Consider the following 23228-nt stretch of genomic DNA (forward strand, 5'->3'; position numbering starts at 1 on the left):
TATGGAATATAGTTGTTGTAGTCTTTGCATATATATCAGCTCTTTGTAGACATTAAATTAAATGTTGTCTGATGACAGTCACAGTAACATGCTAAATGGGTCCCTTAACACAGCTACTCCAATATTTTGTATGAAGCCTCCTAAGGTAGAATAAAAGAAGATATTGGAAACAGCTTATTTTCTATTTAGCAAATGTTCCTTGGCCCTTTAAGACTTTGTTAAAGGCTGTGTTGTCTAATTAGCTAAGTTTTTAAATCATTTGCTGCTTTTTATAGAAAGGTTAATGCATTGAGCTGAATGTTCTTTCATGTAGTACCACCCAGTTCTATTGCTTTTACTGATGCATTCCCCTTAAATCACCCCTCAGACTTTTTGTTGCTGTATTCTAAACCCAGAATTTCTTACTGTTTGTTTTCAAGAATAATCATGACTTCCTCAGCTGCTGGAATATATGGCAACTTTGGTCAGGCTAATTACAGTGCTGCCAAACTTGGCCTTTTGGGTCTGGCAAACACACTTGCAGTTGAAGGCAAGAAGTACAACATCCACTGTAATACAATTGCTCCCACAGCAGGCTCCAGGTTGACACAGACTGTGATGCCCCCAGGTAAACAATTGTAAATAGTCTCAACAAACTGGCAGGGGTATGATGAAATACCTCTGCTGTTTTCTGCTCCTGAATCTTGCTTTGATTTTCATCAAGCTTTGGATTTGGTCATGACTTCACTGAAAAGACAGCACGTGATGTAGGATCAAGGAGCCAAAAGGTTCCTTGTCCTCCCATCTGTAAAGCAAGGAGTAGTCTCTTGCTTTCTTCCACAGTAACTATCTTTCTTGGTTTCTGTTTTCTTACTACCTCTTTTCTCTTTATACCATCTTCCCGTGTGTTCAGTTTCTGTCTGAACCTTATGCCTCATTTATTTTTTTTTTAAGTTCTTGTTGTGTACTTTAGGGCATTGTTTTATTTTATATATTGTGGCTACCATAGTGTTTCAGTTTTAAAAAAAAAAAAGATTTCCCCCCATAAGAAGGTTTTAAAACTGACATTGAAGAAGGGGGAAAGAGGTACAAGAGATAAATCTGAGCAAAAGTAATTACATGTACTTAAGCTTGGTATTTGATTTTTCTCTACATGATGTCTACTCTAGAGCACCCAGTGGTAGCTATATACAGTGGTACCTCAGGTTATGAACGCCTCTGTTAACGAACTTTTCAGGTTACGACCAGCTCCGGCTGCAAAAATTTACCTCGGTTTGCAAACTCCGCCTCTGGAGTTACAAACCGGATCTGCAGCCATTTTCCCTCCCGTGACACGGTCCGCGGCCATTTTTCCGCCCCTGACACGTGGTCCGTGGCCATTTTCTGCCCCTGACACGTGGTCCGCGACCATTTTTCCGCCCCTGACACGTGGTCCGCGGCCATTTTTCCGCCTCTGACACGTGGTCCATGGCCATTTTTCCACCCCTGACACGTGGTCCATGGCCATTTTCCGCCCTGACACGTCGTAGGGAGGAGGACTCTCCCTCCAAGCAATAGCCGCCTCCCTGTCCTCCACGCCAGAACAGATTAACGGTACTTACACTGAACCTTATGGGGAAATTTCCTTCGGGTTGCGACCAATTCGGGGTGCGACCAGAGTCACGGAATGAATTAAGTTCGTAAACCGAGGTTCCACTGTGTGTGTGTGTGTGTGTGTGTATATATGTATAAATTTCATTTCCCCTAGATATGGTGGATGCCTTGAAACCAGAATATGTGGCTCCTCTTGTCCTTTGGCTTTGTCATGAAAGGTGTCAAGAGAACAGTGGATTGTTTGAGGTAATATCCATGCATTGTCTTTTCCTGGCAATGGGCCTTGCACCCATCATGTTCTCCTTTTTTTGGCTTATTTTCAGAATTCAAATCCATGCAGTAACATGTTCTTGCACGATAGGGGAAGTTGAACATACATTTTGCCGTATATCATGTCTACTGAAAAACAGCAATGGATTTGCATGCAAATGTTCAATCAAAATGGTTCAAAACAATATTCATTTATTTATATATTTATTTATATTTATTTATATTTCAAATTTGTCACCACCCATCTCACTGTGGAAAAGATTCCAACACATTTTGAACCTTAGATTTCCTTGGGGTAATAATTGCTTTACAAAGAAAGAATTCAGTTGATGCCCTCACTCTACATGTTTTTATATTCTAATTCCATACTCCAAATAACATTACATTCAGAGCCAAAATGTCAAGAACCACAGGCAAGAGGGAGATATAAATAGACCTGTGATAACCTCACTTGCAAGAATATGAAAATCTTTAGAAAATAACCTTAAATAGGGGACAATAAGACAAACCATTGAGAATGAACACACTCAGAACCTATACAATGCTGACTGAGTGTTGAAAGGGAGAAACTGAAGAGACGGGACACAAAAATGAGAATAGTGCTCTAATGTAAGAAGCTAAGAGATTAAACTTGATAGTCTGCTTTGTTCTAAAGCTGGTCACTATTATTGGTTGATTTGAATTAAACCTAATCATAGTGGCTTTTGTAAGAATCAACTTTGTATGGAGGTAAAAAGTAAATGCATATTTTGACCTATTGGGACAAATATTTTGATCTGTTGTGATTGAATGGGAACTATTCATTTCCCCTTTATGATTTGCTGTCCACTCTTTTCATTTTCAGTTGTCCTTCTAAATTATATTGATTTTTAAAACTTTATGTTACAGGTTGGAGCTGGCTGGGTTGGAAAATGTAAGTCCTCTTGTTCATTTGGTCTGGTCGGAAAGAATTTGAATTTGACACAAAATCCAAACTAATATGTTAAATTAGGATATAACAACATTAAGTCATTTCGTTTTAAGAATGGTAGAATTTGAGAATAATTTGACTGACTCTCCATCTGAGCTTCCTTTACTTGCTCTCTTTTTTACTATATTAGGATTGGGATTTTGGTTGATTGGTTAGTTGGCTTACTGGTTAGTTGGCTTACTGGAGATTAATCCAGTAGATAGTTGGTAAATGTAATTACATTTGCTTCAAGCTGACTGCACCCTCAACTTTTTTTTTTATTCTGCTATTGTCCATTCATAGCATTCAAAATGGTGCTGGTGTCAGACACAAACAAAAACTTGTTGATAACAAATCAACAAAGCCTGCAGCATTTCTACTCCAGATTGGAATAAATATTCTGTTCAGGGTTCTCAAGAATACGTACAGTATGTTAGGTTCCACTTTTGCTCTCAGTAGGGAAAATAATCTATGCTTTGGTTTTGATCAGAAAATCTAGCATTTATAAAAGAAACTAGTTATCCAGCCACACCTGAAGGGCTATTTTTAATTATTGTTTAATATCCTCTCTTATTGCTACTTGCTTAGTACGCTGGGAGCGATCTCTGGGAGCCATTGTCAGGCAGAAGAACCATCTCGTGACACCAGAAGCTGTGGAACTTAATTGGGAAAAGATTTGTAATTTTGATAATGCCCAGAAACCTCAAAATATCCAAGGTATAAGCAACTTTAAATTCATTACATATTTTGTAATCTTGTTGAAATCTTCTTTCTTTGTGAGGACATGAAAGAACAATATCCTTGTTTGTACTTTAGTCTGCAACAAAGTAATCAGCTTGAAGATTATAGTATGTAAAAACAAAACTGCATAATGATTTATTTTAATTGCAGTGTTTAAATCCACATATACATATTGACATATGTACATATGTCCCCCATATAGCTTTAGAAAGTATACTTTTTCCCATAATATTTCATTTTTTTCAAAGTTTCTGATTTTTTTTAAAGTGGCAAATGTTATATATTTTGGTATAAGTAGATAAAGTCATATCAATTTGCATAAGATAAGTTGCTTCCATTTTCTTTCCTTAATGCTATTAATTCATAAATTACCTTTTCCATAAAGGCCAGAGTTTCATCCCAAAGCTTCAGTGTACTTTGATGTACTTCCAGGTCTGAGCTATAACTTGTTGCTATTAAGAAACAGATATTTAACATTTTGCTGCTTAATTTTTTGTTGCCTATATTAAATATATTTCAAAGTGTGTTTTGGCATTTGCTTGATAAATTGTTTGTTTTCAGTCCTATCTATAAAAACGTGATAAAAATGTATGTACAATATTACAAAACCACCATAAAAAGTCCCTTTTTCTGTACATGCTTGGCATGTACAGATGCCATGATAAAGAAGAAGATAAAGTTGTCAAATTCTCATATGTTTGGCATATGAGAATCTACATTCAGAATGTGGTACCATCTATGAAACATTTCTTATATTTTTGCTGCTAATTTTAATCCCCCAAAGTGAAAGCCAGATCTTTTCCTCAGTCTATCTTCACATACTGTCTTCAACCCATCTTCAAAGTCTAATAGCAATCTGTAATCTTTTGCAGTTGTATTCTTGGGTATTGTTAAATAAAAGTATATTTTTTGCTCAAAAGATATTAAAGGTCAAAGAGCTTGGGTTTTCACTTCAGGGTGTTGCAGAAAACAGTTAAATTATGTTCAGTGCAGTCAAACTAAATTATATCTTAACTGGGGACTATTGCGGTTTTTGATTTTGAGATAGCCTTTGTATAAATGTCTTTTACATTCCAATATCCAATTTGGGGGGTGGGGGTAGAGGGCAATTTTAAAGCAATTTAATTCTCTTCTTATAAAATAAGGTAGGAGTTATCATGGGGCTGAAATTTTTTATGGAATTGGGGAGTCCAGATTAATTAAAGGTAGAAATGACAGTGTTTCAAAATTTGATTTCTTTTTGTTATTACTATAATATTGTTATTAAACATTTTTTAAAAAGGGAAAAAATACAAACAAGGAAAAAAGCAGAAAAGAAAAACAAAACATGAAGTAAATAAAAAGGGAATGTACAAGTATCTTTACATTCCCTTACAATTAAGTAAGATTAAATATATTAGTTCAAAATTTCATTACTTTGACATAACTGAATATCTTATGTCATTATAAAATCTGCAGATCATTGTTAAAATTCAGTTGGTGCATAAATATCAATGGCAGTATTCAGCACAGTATAAATCATGAAAATAAAAAATTATAATAATTTCTATCTGAAGAATGAAAGATCTGTCTTTATTAACAGTGTAAAGGGAGAACCATGTTAGTTTATGGTAGCCAAAATCAAAAGGAGTTTGGTAGCATCTTTTCTGACTAATAAATGTTATTAAAAGGCGTAAGCTTTTGTGAGCTGTAACTCACTTCATCAGATAACTGAAAATTACGATATTAAGATTTTATGTTAAGAGAAACCCACGTTTTGGAAGTGTAATCCATAAATGGTTTCCAAATTGAATTAAATTCTAGGTCAGATTACTTTTCAAATGCAAAGTTATTTTGGACATTGAGGCATATTCTCACAACCTGTTTAAGCATTCTTCTGCAGAAGGAACTACACATACTTTCAGTAAGAAGTGTAAAATATCCTTGCTGCAATTGCCATGTACAAAGCTAGTTTGTTACACCTTGTGGGAATGTAAGATTTAGTAGTATTTAATTTAAAATATAGCAGGTTTGAAAGGAAATTCAGCTTTTAAAATTGGAGAGCTGCATATAACCCACAAATTTCACATCGTTCTGTATGCAAATATATTACAAAAGGGAAGAATATTCTCTGTCACAGGAGTTTACTAGTTTATATAGTGGGGTATAAAGCAAACTTTTTAAGTTTGTTTCCTGAAGAACAACAGTAGTCTAGGGAGACTCTTGGGAGTTACGCTGTATTGATACTAAATAAATTGTTGGCAACAAACTAATCAGATGGCTCCATGTGTAAATGTTATTTTAAATATTTATTAGTTCATGCAGACTGACATATATTTTACTGCATATAATTCCAACAGCAGATAAATAAAATGATAGCAGGCATATAAATTATTCAAAAGGACCACCCACCCGCCTTTTTTCAAACTTGCAGCCAGTAACAAATGAGGGCTAGAAAATTGCTGATAGATCATTGATTGTCAAATCAGTAATCCTACCTTTGTCATTATGTAGCAGTGAAAATCATTTTTATTATAGCTGGAATTGGCCATAAAGAGACTTCTAATTGATTAAATTAAAAAAAAAAACACCCTTATTTTAGGACTGATCATTTGGCATTTATCATGTTCCTAACTGTGGATTGAATCCTGGAAATCAGGTGCAAGTTTTGATTCTAGGACAATTTTGACAAATAAGGCTGGCACACACACATTAATTTTTGGGAAAATGAGATGAGTAAGGCATACTGAGATGCAAAGGTGGTGGTACTTTCTTTTATCTCCATATCTTATTTTCAAATAAACAGTTTGGGTGATGATAACAAAATATAATTTCTTTCTAAATAGTTGTTCAGGAATGTAACACATGCTTTGCATGCAATGGGTCCCCTTGGTAAGTCCAAGAATTGGATCTGAATTTCCCCCAAATCCTTAAAAAGCTGTTGTCAGCGTGGACAGTATTGGATTACATTTATGAATGATCTGAGTTAATGTAAGGTTGCTGCCTACGTTTGTAAGCACTGATTACGCAAAGCAGAAAAGGGCATTCTCAGGCACTCTTTTCCCATCTTCTTGTCCTTTCTAGCAAATCCAGGTTGGTCCCAGATAGAACAATCTGACACAGACGATTGCTACCTAGGTATGATAAATAAGTATCTTAAATAAGATTAGGGGCAGATCGTCATGGAGAAAATCTATGTGATTGCCAAGAGTTGACACCGACTTGATGGCATATAATCAGTTTTAAGATTTTGGTAAGTCATGATATCTGATACAAAAATTATTAGCTCTGCTTTGCATTATTCTTTCTGATTTTAACATGTCAATAAGAATATAGCTTATTATGTATAGTGTATCTTTTAGCTTTCTACTAAATCAGGCATTCAGCATAGTTCTTTAATGAGAGTACAACTTCTGAATCTGTGAGAATAAGCAAAAGAGGCAGGAAAAATGCTGCACATATCTGACAGACTATTTAGTTTTTCTGTGTTATAGCACTAGAAAATTAGACAATTAAAAAAAAAAAACCTTTCTCCTTTAATGCCTGAAGGCACTGAACTGTTAAGTAAGGAAAACTAATTAGAGTATTCACATTAAAATTGAAAGCCATATTCCTTTATATCTACAAATTCAAGCTGTTCTAGAAGATTTCATTAAAAACTATTACCAGCATTAATGTAAGTAAATTAATGTTGTGAAAAGCTATTATATACTAAACCATCATATATATTCATACAAAAATACCAATTAGTGTAAGCATTTGCCTATCATTTGTAAGGATTACCTAGAGTTAGAACTATTTATTTATTTATTGGCTCAAAGTGGTATGTAGATATTTAGAGTTTGAGTGCTGTATCATTTCAAAAATGAGTTCTTCTTTGTAATGAACTTATTGAAATGAACTTAAGCCTTAATAATGAAATGACATTTTGTGTGTTTTCTTGCAAGATAAGTATAGCAACTTTGTCCCAAAAATACTATTAAGTAAGTGAATAGTTAATGTTGTAATAAGTTATCGTAACATTCCATTTGGATACATGCTTACTTAGAAGCCTGTGGTATCTTAAGACTAGCCAATTACAATGCATTGTCTTGTGCTTGGGAATGAAATATTCTCTTAACTCTGAAGTTCATTTGATGGACGCTGTCAAGCTGCTGTCTCTCAACTATATATTGTATTTAGGTAGAAGGTCATGCTGAACTTTTGAGTTAAGATGCAATACAGAGGTAACAAGGAATGAGTGTACCGTACAGACAATCATATGAAGCTGGATAGTTTCTCAGGTAGGAGGGTAGCAGACACAGTTGAGCGGGGGGGGGGGGGGATGGATTTCTGCTACATGGCATTTTCTTCTCTGATATCCATTTTTTGGGGCCAGATAGAACTATTAATTGAAGGTTTGTAAGGCCAAGACACCAGTGTTACCTGCTGGAAAAACTTTTAAGACAAAATCTCACCATAAAGCATTCGTGCAAATTTTGTCCAATCATATTTAAGAAATAAGCAGGATTTGAGCTTTGAAACAGATTTTTTTCATTTATCACATGGAACCACTTCTTTGTTTCACTTCAGGCAAGCAATATGAACAAGATACAAAGTGAAACCAAACTAAAAAACAATCTATCACTCATTGTGACTGCATTGGCCAAGAAATATAATCTATATGGCCTTGTTTTAGATGTTCTTATACCACGTCATTTAAAGAACAATGGTTCTCCTTTCCACCAACCCTGAGTAAAAGCATCTGAAAGATATGCTTTACAGTGTTCAGGAATGCAGACAAAGTACCTTTCTTCAAATGATTTTAGCCTCAGTGTGGCTGTTTGGAAGCTGCTTCTGGCTGTCTCTTTCAACTAGCAGTCAAGAAATAAACCACTGACTAGCACTTGGTAGAGAAAAGATATTCAGATGCCAGGATATGTCTATACCTACAAAGATCAGAATTCATGCAGGCAGTGGTTTTCCTTGTGACATTCTATGAGAGAGAAAGTTGGACTTTGAAGAAGCAGGATAGAAGAGTGTTGATGCTTCTGAACTTTGGTGTTGAAGAAGACATCTGAGAATACTATGGATAGCCAAGAAAACAGACAAATTGATCATCGTATAAATTAACCCAAAATTCTCATTCAAGGAATAAATAAACCAGGCTCAAATTATCATAACTTTGGGCACATTATGCGAAAACCTACCTCTGAAAAAGTCTATAATGCTGGGAAAGGTAGAAGGAAAGAGGAGACGAGAACAACCAGCAGCAAGGTGGATAGACTCAATTACAGGGGTGATAGATACATGGTTGGAAGACTTGAAGGATCAAGTTGGGGACAGATCATCCAGGAGAAAATCTATCAATGTGCTTGCTAAGAATCAACACCTAATGACACATAATCATAATCAATTTAAAAAAAGGTTCCCATTTCAATTTTAGAGAATTCATGTAATCCAGTTTCCTTCAGTTCTCAGAGCCCTGCAGGGATGATCTTACATAACATAAATGTCTCAGTCAAGACTATGGCTAAAATATGACAAAATCTGTTGCTGGTGGTGGGAATATAGTTTCTGAGTCAGGTGTAGCTCAGTGCACATTATTGCATCAACCTTGCTTATTTTCATTTTTATTTGTATTTCTTATGAAAATTAATACACAGCTGAAGACACAAAAAGGGAAAAATTAAACTGTCCCAAAGAAAGTAAAACAGGAAAAGGAATATCAAATTGCTAAAACAAAACAAAACAAACCACTGTTGAAATGAATTGGATCTTTTATGTTGTAGATTGTAGAGGGACCAAAGATTAAAGTTCTGTCATCTGTATGGTATGGATTCCAACAAGCTGCTCTGCAATTTGTATTTACAGGCAACAAAATTGCTTATAAGCTCATTCCTTGAAGTAACATTTACTATATACTCTTGCAAACACAATATGTCAAGTATTTGAAGGCTGCTTCTGCACCTGGAAAGTATATTGGTGATATTATATTTAAGAATCTTGGCCCCCAGCCCTTTCTTCTCAGACTTTGGCCTCAGACTTCACTGTCATTTAGCCAAAGGCCTGTGCTTTATCTGTTGAATAGCCCTGTTTTTCAGCACTGTATTACAGAACCTTTTAATTCAGCAAACACAATTATCATATTCTGTGACATCAGAGCATCTTAGGAATGCAAAAGGTCTGAGTTAAGGTACCGAATTTACAGATGGTAATTCATACTTTCCTGATATTCAGTTCTGTGACAACTATATAATCAACTATAATGTAATATACAGCATACATGAATAGCAGACTCACCTACACCATACCCATTTACTATAGACAGGGCCTTAATCATTCAAATCAAGTAACACTTCTGTAATTTACAAAAGCTGTGTACATATGACATTCCAAGCTTCATAATAGTTCATATTAAGAAGCCCAGTGTTAAAACAGCACACTTGACACTATGTTAAAAAGCCTCTGCATGTGAAGTCAAATGCCATGTTAACATTTCATGGTGGTTGTGTTATAGCTCAAGAGATATATATTTCCATATAGCTATGGAAAGGCTGTTTTCTTTTTTAGTTTTGAAATCAATATTTTTTCTATTTCCAGAATCTCTTGTTATGCTGAATGATGTGCTGAGTCAAATAGAATCTCAGAATATCTCCCCAAGTCCTACGAGCCACAGTGTACCCACGTCCTCTGCAGGCATTGACCCTGTAAGTAATCTGTATATGCATGCTACTGTACTGGAAGACATTCAAGTTGCCTGAAACCTCGAGAAACTTCTTAGACGTGTGAATCAGAAGATGCAGTGTATAGTCTCAAAAGTTCAGTTTTAAAATGTGAGCCAAAAGACAGAGGAACAAGAATATCTTTCTGCCATTCTTAACTCTTCTTTTCTGTAAAATAACATTTATAAGAACCATTGTATTGATTAGATGAGAGATGAATTGCTTTTGGTCTGGAAAATTTAGACTCCTAACTTTAATTTCTCTAAGCAGTAAGACAAAGTACAGTCTTTGCCAAAAATAAAAGTCCTTGTGATTTTGTACAGTAGGCTAATAATTCTAATATTGTGACTTTATATTCCATATAATATCCTGCAGCAATGCCTTTTAAACAGTTAAAGGATTGAGAAGACCTTTATTATCCTAGGGTTATTTGTACTTTATAGGCTGTCCAACTACATTTCATTTTGCAGAATATGATAATGAGGAAGATGGAGCTTGGTCATCTAGCAAATAGCAAAGTGGAACAGTGTTTGTTTAATCATACAAGAGTTGAGTTAAAGAAACCATGGTAGAATTATGGCTGAATCCCAACCTATCAGCTGCCTTTCATTTTGACAACAGGACTTTCCTCTTCTTTCCTCACTTCTGCAGACCCCACCTAGACTTCCACAATCAAATATCAAGATCACTTTCAGGAATCTTTGACCATTCTGTTTAATAAAGCCATTCTTTTGGCAAGTATGGTTAATTGGAGACTACCTATTTTGGTAAATATAGGTAGTTGAGAGAGACTGGGGGAGGAGAGGGGAGAACACCAGCTTTTTGTCAAAGACCAGATTCCTTTAGAGGTAATCTGGCAGGGGCCAGATGTTGGGTGAGAAGTGAGCCAGATACAAAACGGTATGGGAACACTAAGTTTCTATATCTTTCTGATACCATCTTCTACACATACTGTAGCTTTTAACAGAGATCTGAACTGATACCTTGCATAGAGATATTGTAATAAGGGAGAGGGATGCATTTGGCCCTGGGGCTACAATTAACCCATACAACTTTTTCCTTCAGCCTTCCTGATATTTTAATGCTTAGAATCAAAAAAATGCTTTGTTATGTTTGGAGAGATTGAAATCTTGATAGGATTCATTGGGACTATATTCCAGTTTATAAATGATTTTTATAGCTCACCCGTACCTTAATTTCCATCAGGAGTGTATGGCTCTCACACCGACTAGAATTATGGCAATGAGGGTTTGGCAACATCCATAGGGCTGCCCATAGTTTGTGTTGCCTTATATGTTAGTCAGTAAAACCTATTAGCCATAAAAATGCTCAGTCTGTAGTTATTTATATAAATAAACATAGATAACATTAAAATATGTAAAATCATTGTAGCATATTTGTTGCCTGAGAAATGTGAACCTTGTGTTTTCCGGTAAGCATACATGTACCTTCTTGAAACAACTAGAGGTCATTATCATCACCTGTGGCAAGTATTTATTTACAATTGTTAATAACATTAAACTCGTTGCACTAATGACAAATATTATTAGCTGAACATCTAAATCAACAAGTAACGTGTGCTCCTATTTAATACCCACAGGCAAAATGCGTTGGCCATAAGCTCCCTGGGTTTGTATATGAATATACTCATTTGCAGCCCATCTTGTATGCGCTTGGAGTGGGTATGTCCACCAAGGATCCAGACCACCTGAAATTCCTATTTGAAGGAAGTGAAGAGTTTTGCTGCCTTCCTACTTTTGCAGTGATACCAGCTCAATCTTCCATGTTTGAGGGTGGCATATCCAGTATTCCAGGACTCAGCATTGATGTAACAAGAGTAAGGATGCATTATAGCAACTGAATTTGTTTTACGTTACAACCTATTAGTAAATAGTATTCATTACCAGTACAAAGTGGGGAACTGGAAAGAGTTTTATATATATTCAAATTTAAAATGCTTTGGTTCAAATCTAAGCGCCAAATCCACAGCTTAGCTTCCCATTTTTTCCTTGGTGTTTTTTGTCCAAGGTAACATGTTCCATTGAAAGTTTGGAAGTTGGGTTTAGTCAATTCTGTAGGGTTGATCCCACCATGTAATACTTCCTCAATATCACAGTATTCTAACACCAATCACAAATAATGTTATTGGGATGAAAAAGAAAACAAATTATTTGAATATGTTTTGCTGGACATTTCATGTAGATGTTTTTCCAATACTTATTGGAAGCCAGGAGAAAGTACCAATGAGCTTCAGGTACATTACCCCTTAATTTCTACTTTCAGAAGTAAAAAAACCAAAGCAGGAGACATACTGGCAATATGATTTAAAAAAAAATACCCAAGTCATTAGAAGTTTAGTGAAAGGGAAAAAGGAAGTGAACTAAATGAAAACTACTTTTTAAATTGGAGACTTGGAAGAGAGAAGGATATTTTGTATGTAATGGCATATTCACTTCCAGACACTGAAGATTTACAAGGCCATAAAATAGTAATGCCTCATTACTTTCATTACTTTTCAACAGATAAAAAAGTAATGCCTTTTGTTGGGAAAATCCTCAATGTGAACTTTAGTCCTGTGTTTTTTTCCTCACATTGCCAAATAAACTGATAATGTATTTAAGAATACAGTTTGGTATAGATTTCAGTGAGGTAGTTCTATATTCTGTGAAAAATCTTCTTTCTTCTTATAGATCTTACATGGTGAACAGTATTTGGAGCTGTACAAGCCACTTCCTACATCAGGTAAGACTTTTACATATCTAATTAGTTCCATTAAAAAATATATGGTATTCTCATAAATGTTCCGCACTATTTCTCTTCCTTTTTCAAGAATAATTACTGTTTTTCTCTAAGTTCTCTAAGTTTTTTTTGCCCTTAAAGGTAGATATTCTAATGTGCTATCATCCATCAAAGAGCAGAGCAAGTATTTAATATAATCTTCAGCTTGGTGTTTCCAGATTTGTTAAGGTTCAAATAATCTGTGCTACCTAGGAATGATGGAAGTTGAAACTCCAACACATCTGAGGGACAGCACTTTTTTTGTAGGATGAGTCAGTGATTTCTGCAGCTGGATGCTCCTTTTGCATTCAAATCAGGGGCATGCATGGAGGTCAAAAAAGTGCAGATGGTTACCCCAACTATCCTGTTGAAACCCTGCCCCTTTTTTATATGCATCACACACGCAGTGCACCTAAAAAAATGTTGGGGCTTCAAACACATGGTTGTAGCTGTCATCCTGACTGTTTTGAGCCCCTCAATGCCCTTGGTTCAAATAATGTTATGTTTGGTGCATATTCTGTGTTATATTAATAGTAATCATTGATACTCTGTGGAGATATGGAAAACATTTCTGTTCTTTCTGAGTACTTCTTTGTCATTTAATTTTCTTTTAAATTTTAGGAAAGCTAACTTCTGAAGCCGTGATTGCTGACATTCTTGATAAAGGCTCAGGAGCTCTTATACTCTTAGATGGTAATTCTCTTGGGTTCTGTGATAAATAAATGGCTGGAGGGGTCAGGGTGGAAACAGCCCTGAAAACTCATTGATGATAATATTTAACTGTGCCTGGAAGTCTCTCAGCAGAAGGTTTTATAAAATGAATTGGAAACTTACCCTGTCTTATGAGTAGCTTCAGTTTTGCCTGGGTTTTCCAAACTATTTCCATAGCATTCCATTTCCAAAATGTAATGTGGCACTTCCAGTTTTACAATGCTGGTAATAAGCTGGAAGAGCAGTTATTGCGGGCGGGGGAGGGGCAGGTTGTATATATCTTGAAAACTTACAATTATGGAGTCTCATTTTTTTAGATAGAAGGTATCTCGAAGCCTAGTTCCTCTTAACACCACAACACATTCTTATTGTTTTGATTTATAGCCATATTCATTTTTTTTTAAAAAATCATGTACTGTATTGTTTTAGAATACCTTTACAACTCCTTTCAGCTGTTCCTACCATAGATTATACAATTAAGTATGTTGCAATCTTAAAATGAACAGAAAAAACAAACCATACATTTCAACAGAGTGGGTAGGACAAAATCTGGACCTAGCTAACGTGAGCTGACTTAAGAGTCAGGCCAAAATAAAATAAAAACATTCAGAACCAAAATTGATACAGAATTGGCATCAGACAAAGTTGTATAGTCACCGGTAACTACTTTCCTGATCTCAGATGGGAAAGTGATAGAACTTTAGAAGATTATCATAACATATGGAAAGCCTCATGTTCCTGAAAGTCTTCCAGATGTGCTAGGATTTTCAGCTGTCTCAAACTATTAGCCCTGTAGAGCTTTAATTGTAGGTACAAAGCTTTGAGGTAAGGGCTGGAAATGAAAATATAATCGGAAATGAATGAGGCAAAATTAAATATACCATTTCCAGTTTGGTAGAGTCAATAAGTATGATCCTGGGAGTGTCAGAAAAACAAAGTGACTTTGCTTAAAAATCCAAATAAATTGAAGTCAAACCTAGAACGATTTGGTTGACCCCAGCCTAGTCCTTATTGTACTGGATATTGCCAGAACAGTCACCTCCTCCTTATCTTCCCTCTGGGCGCAGAGAAATAACCTTAGCCTATTCTTCTCCCCTCATGTACATAATGCATGATTATATACATGAGGGGCTCAATACTATAATAAACCAGCATCTGCTATACACATTACTTACGCCTACCAGTACTGTAAAACAAGAGTCAATCTTCCCCTTCTAGTGTTGTACAATTAGCTGTACCCAGTGTTAAGTTCATTCATAGCTCTAGTCATAATGATAAATTCCATATACTAGTGATATACCCTAGGAGAGCAAAAGCATCTCTAAGAATCATCAATCATTATAGTGTCATATTTATCAATTTCAAAACAAATATAACAATAATATAAGCCCAAAGCATGTGAATGTTTCAGTTTCCAGATTAAACCTTTAACAATGCTGGGCTAATACCCTCCCAATGACTTTAAGTTTCTACCCTTGAAAAGTGTATCTCACCCAAGCCATTCTGTTTTTTTAAAAACAAGGTGTGTTTAAAATTAAAAAGGCATCTTTCTTGGCTGTCTGTTCCTCTCTAGTATACACATACTCTGGGAAGGATCTTCTGTGCTATAATCAGTTCTCTATCTTTGTTGTTGGAGCTGGAGGTTTTGGTGGAAAGCGATCATCTGAGAAGGCCAAGGTAGTATGAGTTTTGTGTTAGGCTACTGAATTTCAAATATATTGCCAATTACTTAGCAGTCATAAAAGTAATTACTCCCTATGCTCAGTTCACTCACTTGAAAGTTTATTTTTTTCCATGAAGTTCCTTCTAGCTCATAATATGCTCCCTACCATCAGCCTCTCAAAACATATCTATTGTATTGTTTGTGCTAGTAGAGCTGATAGTAGGGGCATTGTAAGTAAAGCCAAGGTTGTTTCTAAACTACCTGGCAACATTTGCTATTCAGGGAGCATCTGAAATTACTGTTGGTGGTAGGCTTCACTGCTGTTGGTCAGGAGGCTGATCTTTGAACTAATGTTACTTTGGTGTTTTGACCTGTCCAACTTAAGCTTTTGCAGGGTACCTAATGACCAACTGATTGCCCTCTGGAGTCCATGTTCTCAGTATTACCTCAGTCAAATGTTCAGAACAAGATCTGTATCTGAGAAATTGTTCACTCCAGTTAAGTTTTAGAGGACACCCATTTGTGTAAAACTATCAAGCATCCAACGTTTGACTAAGAAAAGGAATGTGTTATTTCTGTGTCCATTTATTCATTCTTCTCCTTTAGGTTACAGTGAACACCCCCAACAGGCCACCAGATGTTGTAGCCACTGATGTCACTACAGCAGATCAGGTAAATGTTTTACTCTTTATATATAAAAATGATATGTATACATGTGTGTGTATATAACAGATACAAATGAATACAAACTAATATAGACTGAGAAAAAAAAAGGAAAAAATCAAAGAAAAAGCTAAAAGTGCAAGAAAAGGGGAAAAAGTAAAAGAAAAATAGAAAAAAAAGAAAAAAGATACAAAGAAGTAGCTTCCAATGTTCTTTACAGCAGTTATAAGTACAATTATAAGTTTACCTCTTACTCTATGGTTACAACATAACTCTCTTCTTTCTATAATCTATTCTGTCTAATCATCAAAACCATAAATCCTAAGTTTTTTCTGTTTCATGCAAAAAGTTTATAAGGGGCTTCCAGTCAGCAATAAACATACATTGTCTTTTTTTTTTTTAGATTTTTTATCTCATCTTTATTATTTTTATAAATAACTCAGTGTGGTGAACATACCTAAAACCATTCCTCCATTGTGGGTAATGCAGAATCTTTTCATCTTTGCACATACAATAATCTTGCTGCAGTTATCATGTACAAAAACAAAGTTCCATGAGTTTTTTCCAGCTCCATCTATCAATCTCAAAAGAAAAATCCCAGGTTTCAATTGTGTATCGGTCTTTAAAATCCTCTGAATTATGTATGTATATATTTGATTCTAGAATTTTCTGTCTTTTTTACATGTCTACCAAACATGATAAAATGTCCCTTCTTCTTGTTCGCATTTCCAATATAAGTTTGAAGTGCCTTTATACATTCTACACAATTTTTCTGGCAGCATATACCAAAGGTACATCATTTTATAAAAATTCTCTTTAAGATTATAACATAATGTAAATTTCAATCCATTCAGCCACATTTTTTCCCTTTGTTCTAACTCTATATTATAACCAAAATATTTAGCCCACTTTATCATACATTATTTCACTTGTTCTTCTGTTTTTCAAATTTCAATAAAAGTTTATACATTTTAGCAATTACATGTTCATCATTTGTACACAATTCTATTTCAAACTCAGTCTTAAAATGTTCAAAACCATAAATTCTTTTGTCTAAAACTTTTCAATAATTGTAAATAAGAGAACCATTGACAAATATATCCCTCTGCCATCAGTTCTTCTCTTGATTTTATTTCATACTCCCCTTGACAGAATTCTAGTATCTCATAACTTAGCCATTTGTGTTTACTTATTATTTCTCATTTATCAAATGCTACTTTTGCTGAGAGCCACAAAGGTGTTTTCGGGCACAACCTGGGTTTGTATCTACAGGTAATCCTCAACTTATGATCACAATAGGGACTGGAAAATTCATCATTAAGCAGTGAGGTCATTAATCAAGGCATCATGTGACCACACCTTATTTTATGACTTTTTTGTGGTGGTCATTAAGTGAATCATGATGGTTGTTAAGTGAATTGTGTGGTCATTAAATGAATCACATGTCGTTAAGTGAATCACATGGTTCCCCATTGATTTTGCTGGTCGGAAGCCAGCTGGGAAGGTCGCAAATGGCAATCATGTGACTCCAGGATGCTGTAACCATTGTAAATACATGCCGGTTGCCAAGCACTCGAATTTTGATCATGTGATTATGGGGATCCTGTGACAGTTGTGTGAGGACTGGTTGTAAGTCACTTCTTTCAGCGCCACCGTAACTTCAAACAGTTGTTAAACTAATGGTCATAAATCAAGGACTACCTATATTCCATATTCTAAATATGGCACATCTTAGCACAATGAATTTTAAAATCCACATTAACCTTAACTTTGTTGTACCACAAATATCCATGCCATCCAAAACTCAGGTCATGTCCTTCTAACTCCAAAAGCCTTCTCTTTCTCAGAAGAGGTAAATGTTTTACATAATGAAAAGTTTCATCTGTACAAATTCCTGTGAGGAGGCTCAGTTCACATTTCTTTAGAAATACTGAGTTGTTACTAAAGCTAGAGGAGTAGATATATGATTTTTTGGATTTTGCAATACCAGTTTATGAATAGTACAAGTTGGTAGTAAACTGCTTGAATACATTTGGGTCTTGGACTAACTTCCAAGGAGTCTTCTATAGGCAGTCCCCATGTTAAGAACGAGATCCGTCCCTAAGTCTGTCTTTAAGTTGAATTTTATGTAAGTTAGAACTCGTACTTATGAACAGGCTGCCTATTACTAAAAATGGTGGATGGGGTTCTTCCTCGAGCCGACGAACCACTGAAGCCATGCAATGTTTTCATGAACCACTGAAGCCACTTGTTTTTAATATACAGCCTGTTTTCAGTGGTTCATGAAAACATTGCATGGCTTCAGCAGTTCGTTGACTCGAGGAAGGAGAACCCCATCCACCATTTTTAGTAATAGGCAGCCTATCCGTAAGTGGGATGTTCTTAACCCAGCGATTGCCTGTATTCTACTGTAAATCCCACCCACCATCTTGATACTACCTTTTTTAAACATGCTTTAGACATCCATTAACAGAACTTTGTCCTCATACGTAATTTATATCGAGACATCTTGGTTGATACACTGCAGTGTGTCACTTAAGGACTTGCTCATTTCAAAGGACAGTATGGTTGTATTTATTTATTTATTTAGATTTGTATCCCACCTTTACCCCAGAAGCTCAACATGAGATGCAGATCTAACAATCTCCCTTCTTTAGTATGTTCTACAGAAACAACCCTGTGAGGTAGGCTGGGCCCAAAGTCACCCAGTGAGCTTCCGTGAATGAGAGTGAACCTGAACCCAGGGTTCCCCAGTCTGAGTTCAATACCTTAACCACCTTAACACTAGAAGAAGACTGGAATCTACTAGAGCACTATTTCTCAAACTTGGCAACTTTAAGACATGTGGACTTCAACTCCCAGAATTCCCCAGCCAGCATGTCTTAAAGTTGCCAAGTTTGAGAAACACTGTACTTGAGTATAACTGCAGCCTTCCTGTTTACCACTTCTGGTAAATGCCAGAAGAATCAAGCATAGACAACTGAGAGAGGTCACATATGGATTATCCCTCACAAAGACCAGAAATTATAGCACAACCAGATTTGTAAACTAGTGGCATTTGCAATTTCAAAAAGAAGTAAAATACCTGTTTAAAGGTTAAATAATATGATACAGTAGGTACAGAAGCAGGTTTTTTTTACCTTCTCATGTTTAATTGTTTTAAACTTGATTTTAAAAAGCAAATTGTGTTTTCCTATTCCTGTTAAATATGCCAAGCAGTGCTCCTATCAAGTTATTTCTTGTGTCGTTTGCATTCAAGAAACTGTGGGTGGTTTAAACAATGATTACCAAAAATAAGCCAGGATCTGAAATCTTGGTGGCCTGTTTGTCCCTGTGACTCAAAAATCTAAAGAATTTAATCTGAGGAATTTAGATTAATCTTAGATTAATCTTAAACAATATGAGGGACGTTGGGCTGGAGTCTAGAGGAGGAAGACATTAAGGAATAAAGCAAAGCCCTTCCCACAGTAGAATGAGGGAAGATAACCAACTCACTTCAACAACTCTCTGAATCAGGAAAAGTTAGGATTTCATTAGCACCAGGTTTCATGCATGGTATTGAACTAAAAAACAAATCCTTTAAACATTCGCCTCTATTGGCGTTTACAGTGTGCTTTTCTCACATGTGGCTGAATAACTATTGGCAGGAATTAGTCTTTCTCTCTTTGCCTCTGTCATACACCCACACATGGAGAGAAGGATAAAGGAAATGTTCTTAGGCAGATGTTTATGTCATTGTCAGATCCTTTCCTGCATTCACTCCATTACTAAAAATCCCCACCATCTCTCGTGACTAGCATTGGAGAGCATGAAGACAGGAGTGATGGAGGCAGCAGGGTGGTTCTCACACAAGCATCCTGAGGTCCTCTTCCTTATATCTCTTTCAGCCTTTATTTTTCTTTTCAAATAACTTTATTAAGAATCATAAGTGGAAAAATAAAAGCCAATACAAAAGACAAAAAATGCAAACAGAAAAATATTCAAGGGGGCGGGGGAGAAGGGAAGGGTGTAGAAAGGAAAAAAGAAAGAAAAGAGGAAAAAAGAAGTAACTTCCCCCTCCATTCCAGCAAGTAAAGACAAATTTAATGGCCTGTCACCACCTCTAAATACAGTATAATCTCTCTTCTCCCATAGCTCATCTCTTAAGTAAAAAAATAAAAAAATAAAATCCAAATGCTTCGTTTATCATTCTTTGTCAGCAAAAGTCCAGTAAGGGCAACCAGATATAACTGTTTTCCTCTTTTAGCCCTTATCGAACAAACCGATCTTGCATTCCTTCCCAGAATTTTAAAAAATATTCTTTAGCCCCTTCAGAGAGAGTCCCAGAGGTAGTTTGCTGGTCGTCTGTGTTTTAAGGCAAAAATCTTTCAGAACTTTAACAGGTATCTTTTGTATATCCAATAAGTAAAGTTTATCCTTTTGTTTATGACTTATAATAAAGTCCTTCAAAACCTTAACAGAGCTCTTTTGTATATCCAGTAAGAAAAAATTATCCAAATTGATTTCTTGGATTAATATCTGTACATGTCCTTTAGAGAATAAGTTATCCATCAAATCCATTCGTATTACATTTAAGTCCCCCTTCCAAGTAATTTCGTAGACATCCATTGCAATTTGTTCTTGTTCTATAACTTCATTACACATGTTCTGTCCATCTTGTCAATTGATCCATTCTATTAAGAAGCTTAATAGAGAGATATTCAAGATTTTGCAGGATAGATTTCTACTCCATATTATTTTATCTGCTCCATATTGTTTATCCTCTAGCTCCCTCTAGTGTCCATCCTTCAAAGTCTCCTCACTGTAAAAACAGCCAAAACATCCTTATCGTAAAAAAGCCGTAACAGTTGCCATTTTCTCATGAGAAAATATTTTCTAATTAATTCAGAGCTATAATTCCAAATCCCTCTGGCCCTTTAATCTGTTGTTAACTTTCCAAAATCCATATACTAAGCACCCTTTTACTGTATAGTCAAAGAAATAATAGATTTTCAAAAACTTTTAACATCGAATTTACACCATCATCCTCTTAGGAGGAGGTCCAAAGGGTCTTAATCTTCCAGTAAATAAACAAAAAAATTAATAATCCAAATCTAAAAAAGTGATTAAGAAATAAGGCTCAGTTGAGCTTAATGTCTGTAAAAGGCTTCTTTGCGAGGGTGAGCTTGATGAAATCCCAACTCCTAGCCTCTCCAATCATAAGCCAACTGCAAAAGGCATTTTCTGTGGTTTACTCATGAGTAATGGCTGTCTAGAGTCACATGGATAATCTCAACGATTTCTCCTGGAGAAATTTTGCTGGTCTGGATCCAGCATCCAGCCACGATTCTCCTTGCAAAGCTGTCCTGCTAACAAGCAGGATGTCAGCTCACCATGGCACTCACAGGAAGTGTCTCACTCTCTCAGCCTTCGTAGCATACAGCAAATATCCTTTCCTTTCCATCTGCTTTTGCACAGACACTCTGACTTTGCCCCCATCTGCTAAAGCCAGGCTTTTGGCCTGCGAATCAAGGCTGGCCAAGGAGAATAGGACCAGCAGTGCAACACCAAGCTCATTTTCTTCACTGCGTGGGGCCACTGAAGAGAAGAATTTGATGAGTTGAGGGTATCCAGAAGAGATTGTTCTATAACTTCTGCCATAGATCAAAATGCAAGAGAGCAAATATTTCTACAAAGTCTCCATCTTCTCTAGGAGTCCAAGATATGAGGCTCTGCCTTAAAATAATGATGGAGGAGGTAAAGGAGGGAGAATATTGATGGGTTGTCATTAGAATATATGGTGATCTGTAACATCATGTGAATGGCTTGGATTCTGGATGAATTAAGTAGTGTGTTCTAAAAGATTTAACGTAAATTAAAAAGAGAAGAAGAGACATTACTGCTTGTTCCTTCTTCAGCCATGAAAAGCATGTGCACGTGCTGCATTCTTTCTGTCCTTCCCATGGCTTCTTCGTAATATGAGCTTCTTTTGAGTGTGTTTCCTTCCATAAATCTTTGCATCAAAAGAAAGTGTTGACAGAAGATCCGAACTAAATCCAAAAGCATTTAACTGTTAACAGTTTGTAGAGAGATGAAATTATCCATTTCAGCCCCACAGGGGGACGCTCTGACTTCCGAGTTTAAAGGCTCATTTCATTACTTTGTGCTGCCAATTATCAGACTGAGGTTTTAAATCAACGGAGGGAGAAATATGCCGTCAAGGGATTCGTCTCCCTGTTGGAATTCTCTTGACCTGTCTGTGATGGCTTTTGGAAAAGGGTTAATAAGAAAAAATCAATTTTCAGAAACACCTATCACTGGAAGCCAGTGAGGAGAAGATGAACAGTGGCAAAGGACAATGGCAATGGCCGCAAGCAGCCAGTTGGGACAAAGATTGTGTCATTGTAGCACATGTAATATTTTGTGTTCCTCCAAGGTTTACTAATGGAGTTTTAATTCCTTTCAGTCGATGATTTTCCCCCCAGTTATTAATGCTGGATGTAACAATGATACATTCCTGTTGTCTTGGGTTTTTTTTTTTTTTAGTGGCAGTTTTCATGTTATCTCTGAATTCCTTTCTGTTTAAATCCTTCACCACTTATAGTGCAAATATTGCAAATCTACCTAAAAAGTTTTGACTGATAAAATATGTAGCTCTATTCATGTTTAAGAATTAATTATGCTTCATCTGCTGTAGTTCTACAGTTCTGTGAATATATTGGAATATGCACAACCTGCCTGAAACTGACTGACACTAGTGCCTAAAAAGGCATTTTGATCAAGATTACAGTGTTTTCTCAATAGGTACTATAAACCACGTCCAAGATTCTATAAAATACTGAATTTGCAACAGCTTTGCCCTTAATTTTGCTCTGTACCACTTTTGCTTTTCAACTTCCATCTTCTGTCACACTGCTATAAACTATGTAAGAATTTAAGGCTTTGCTAAAGTTTATTTATTTATTAAATGTATCAGCCATTCAACTCCATTATGACTCTGGGCAGTGTACAATATATAAAATTTAAAATGAAGTAATTCCACACAATATAGAAAGAATATCCAGAAACAACAACCACCATCTCCCAAATTGGTTTCAGCCAGCTGCCACCTCCTCCTTGAGCAAGAGCTATGAATCTAAAAAGATCCCTCAAATTGTGCATCAGTCCTGAGTGGGGCAGTTCAGCCCCTCTCAGGACTAAAGGTGGAACATCTCCCCAT

The 23228-nt window shown here is 35.9% G+C and overlaps 1 protein-coding gene across 1 annotated transcript in view; it reads left to right on the top strand.

Annotated features, from left to right (window-relative positions):
• HSD17B4 (hydroxysteroid 17-beta dehydrogenase 4) overlaps positions 1–23228 on the top strand; it is a 63288-nt gene that overhangs the window by 16697 nt on the left and 23363 nt on the right. The window contains exons 8-17 of the mRNA XM_007424149.4: positions 420–607; positions 1727–1818; positions 2731–2755; positions 3380–3508; positions 10094–10200; positions 11816–12052; positions 12906–12957; positions 13615–13686; positions 15278–15381; positions 15974–16039. Coding sequence (XP_007424211.1) covers positions 420–607; positions 1727–1818; positions 2731–2755; positions 3380–3508; positions 10094–10200; positions 11816–12052; positions 12906–12957; positions 13615–13686; positions 15278–15381; positions 15974–16039 — 1072 coding nt within the window. The remainder of the gene's footprint in view (positions 1–419; positions 608–1726; positions 1819–2730; positions 2756–3379; positions 3509–10093; positions 10201–11815; positions 12053–12905; positions 12958–13614; positions 13687–15277; positions 15382–15973; positions 16040–23228) is intronic.

This window comes from Python bivittatus, unplaced genomic scaffold (assembly GCF_059951505.1).
Source record: "Python bivittatus isolate LINGU-HERP-01145 unplaced genomic scaffold, Pbiv_v1 ctg000850_np1212, whole genome shotgun sequence".
NCBI lineage: Eukaryota > Metazoa > Chordata > Lepidosauria > Squamata > Pythonidae > Python > Python bivittatus.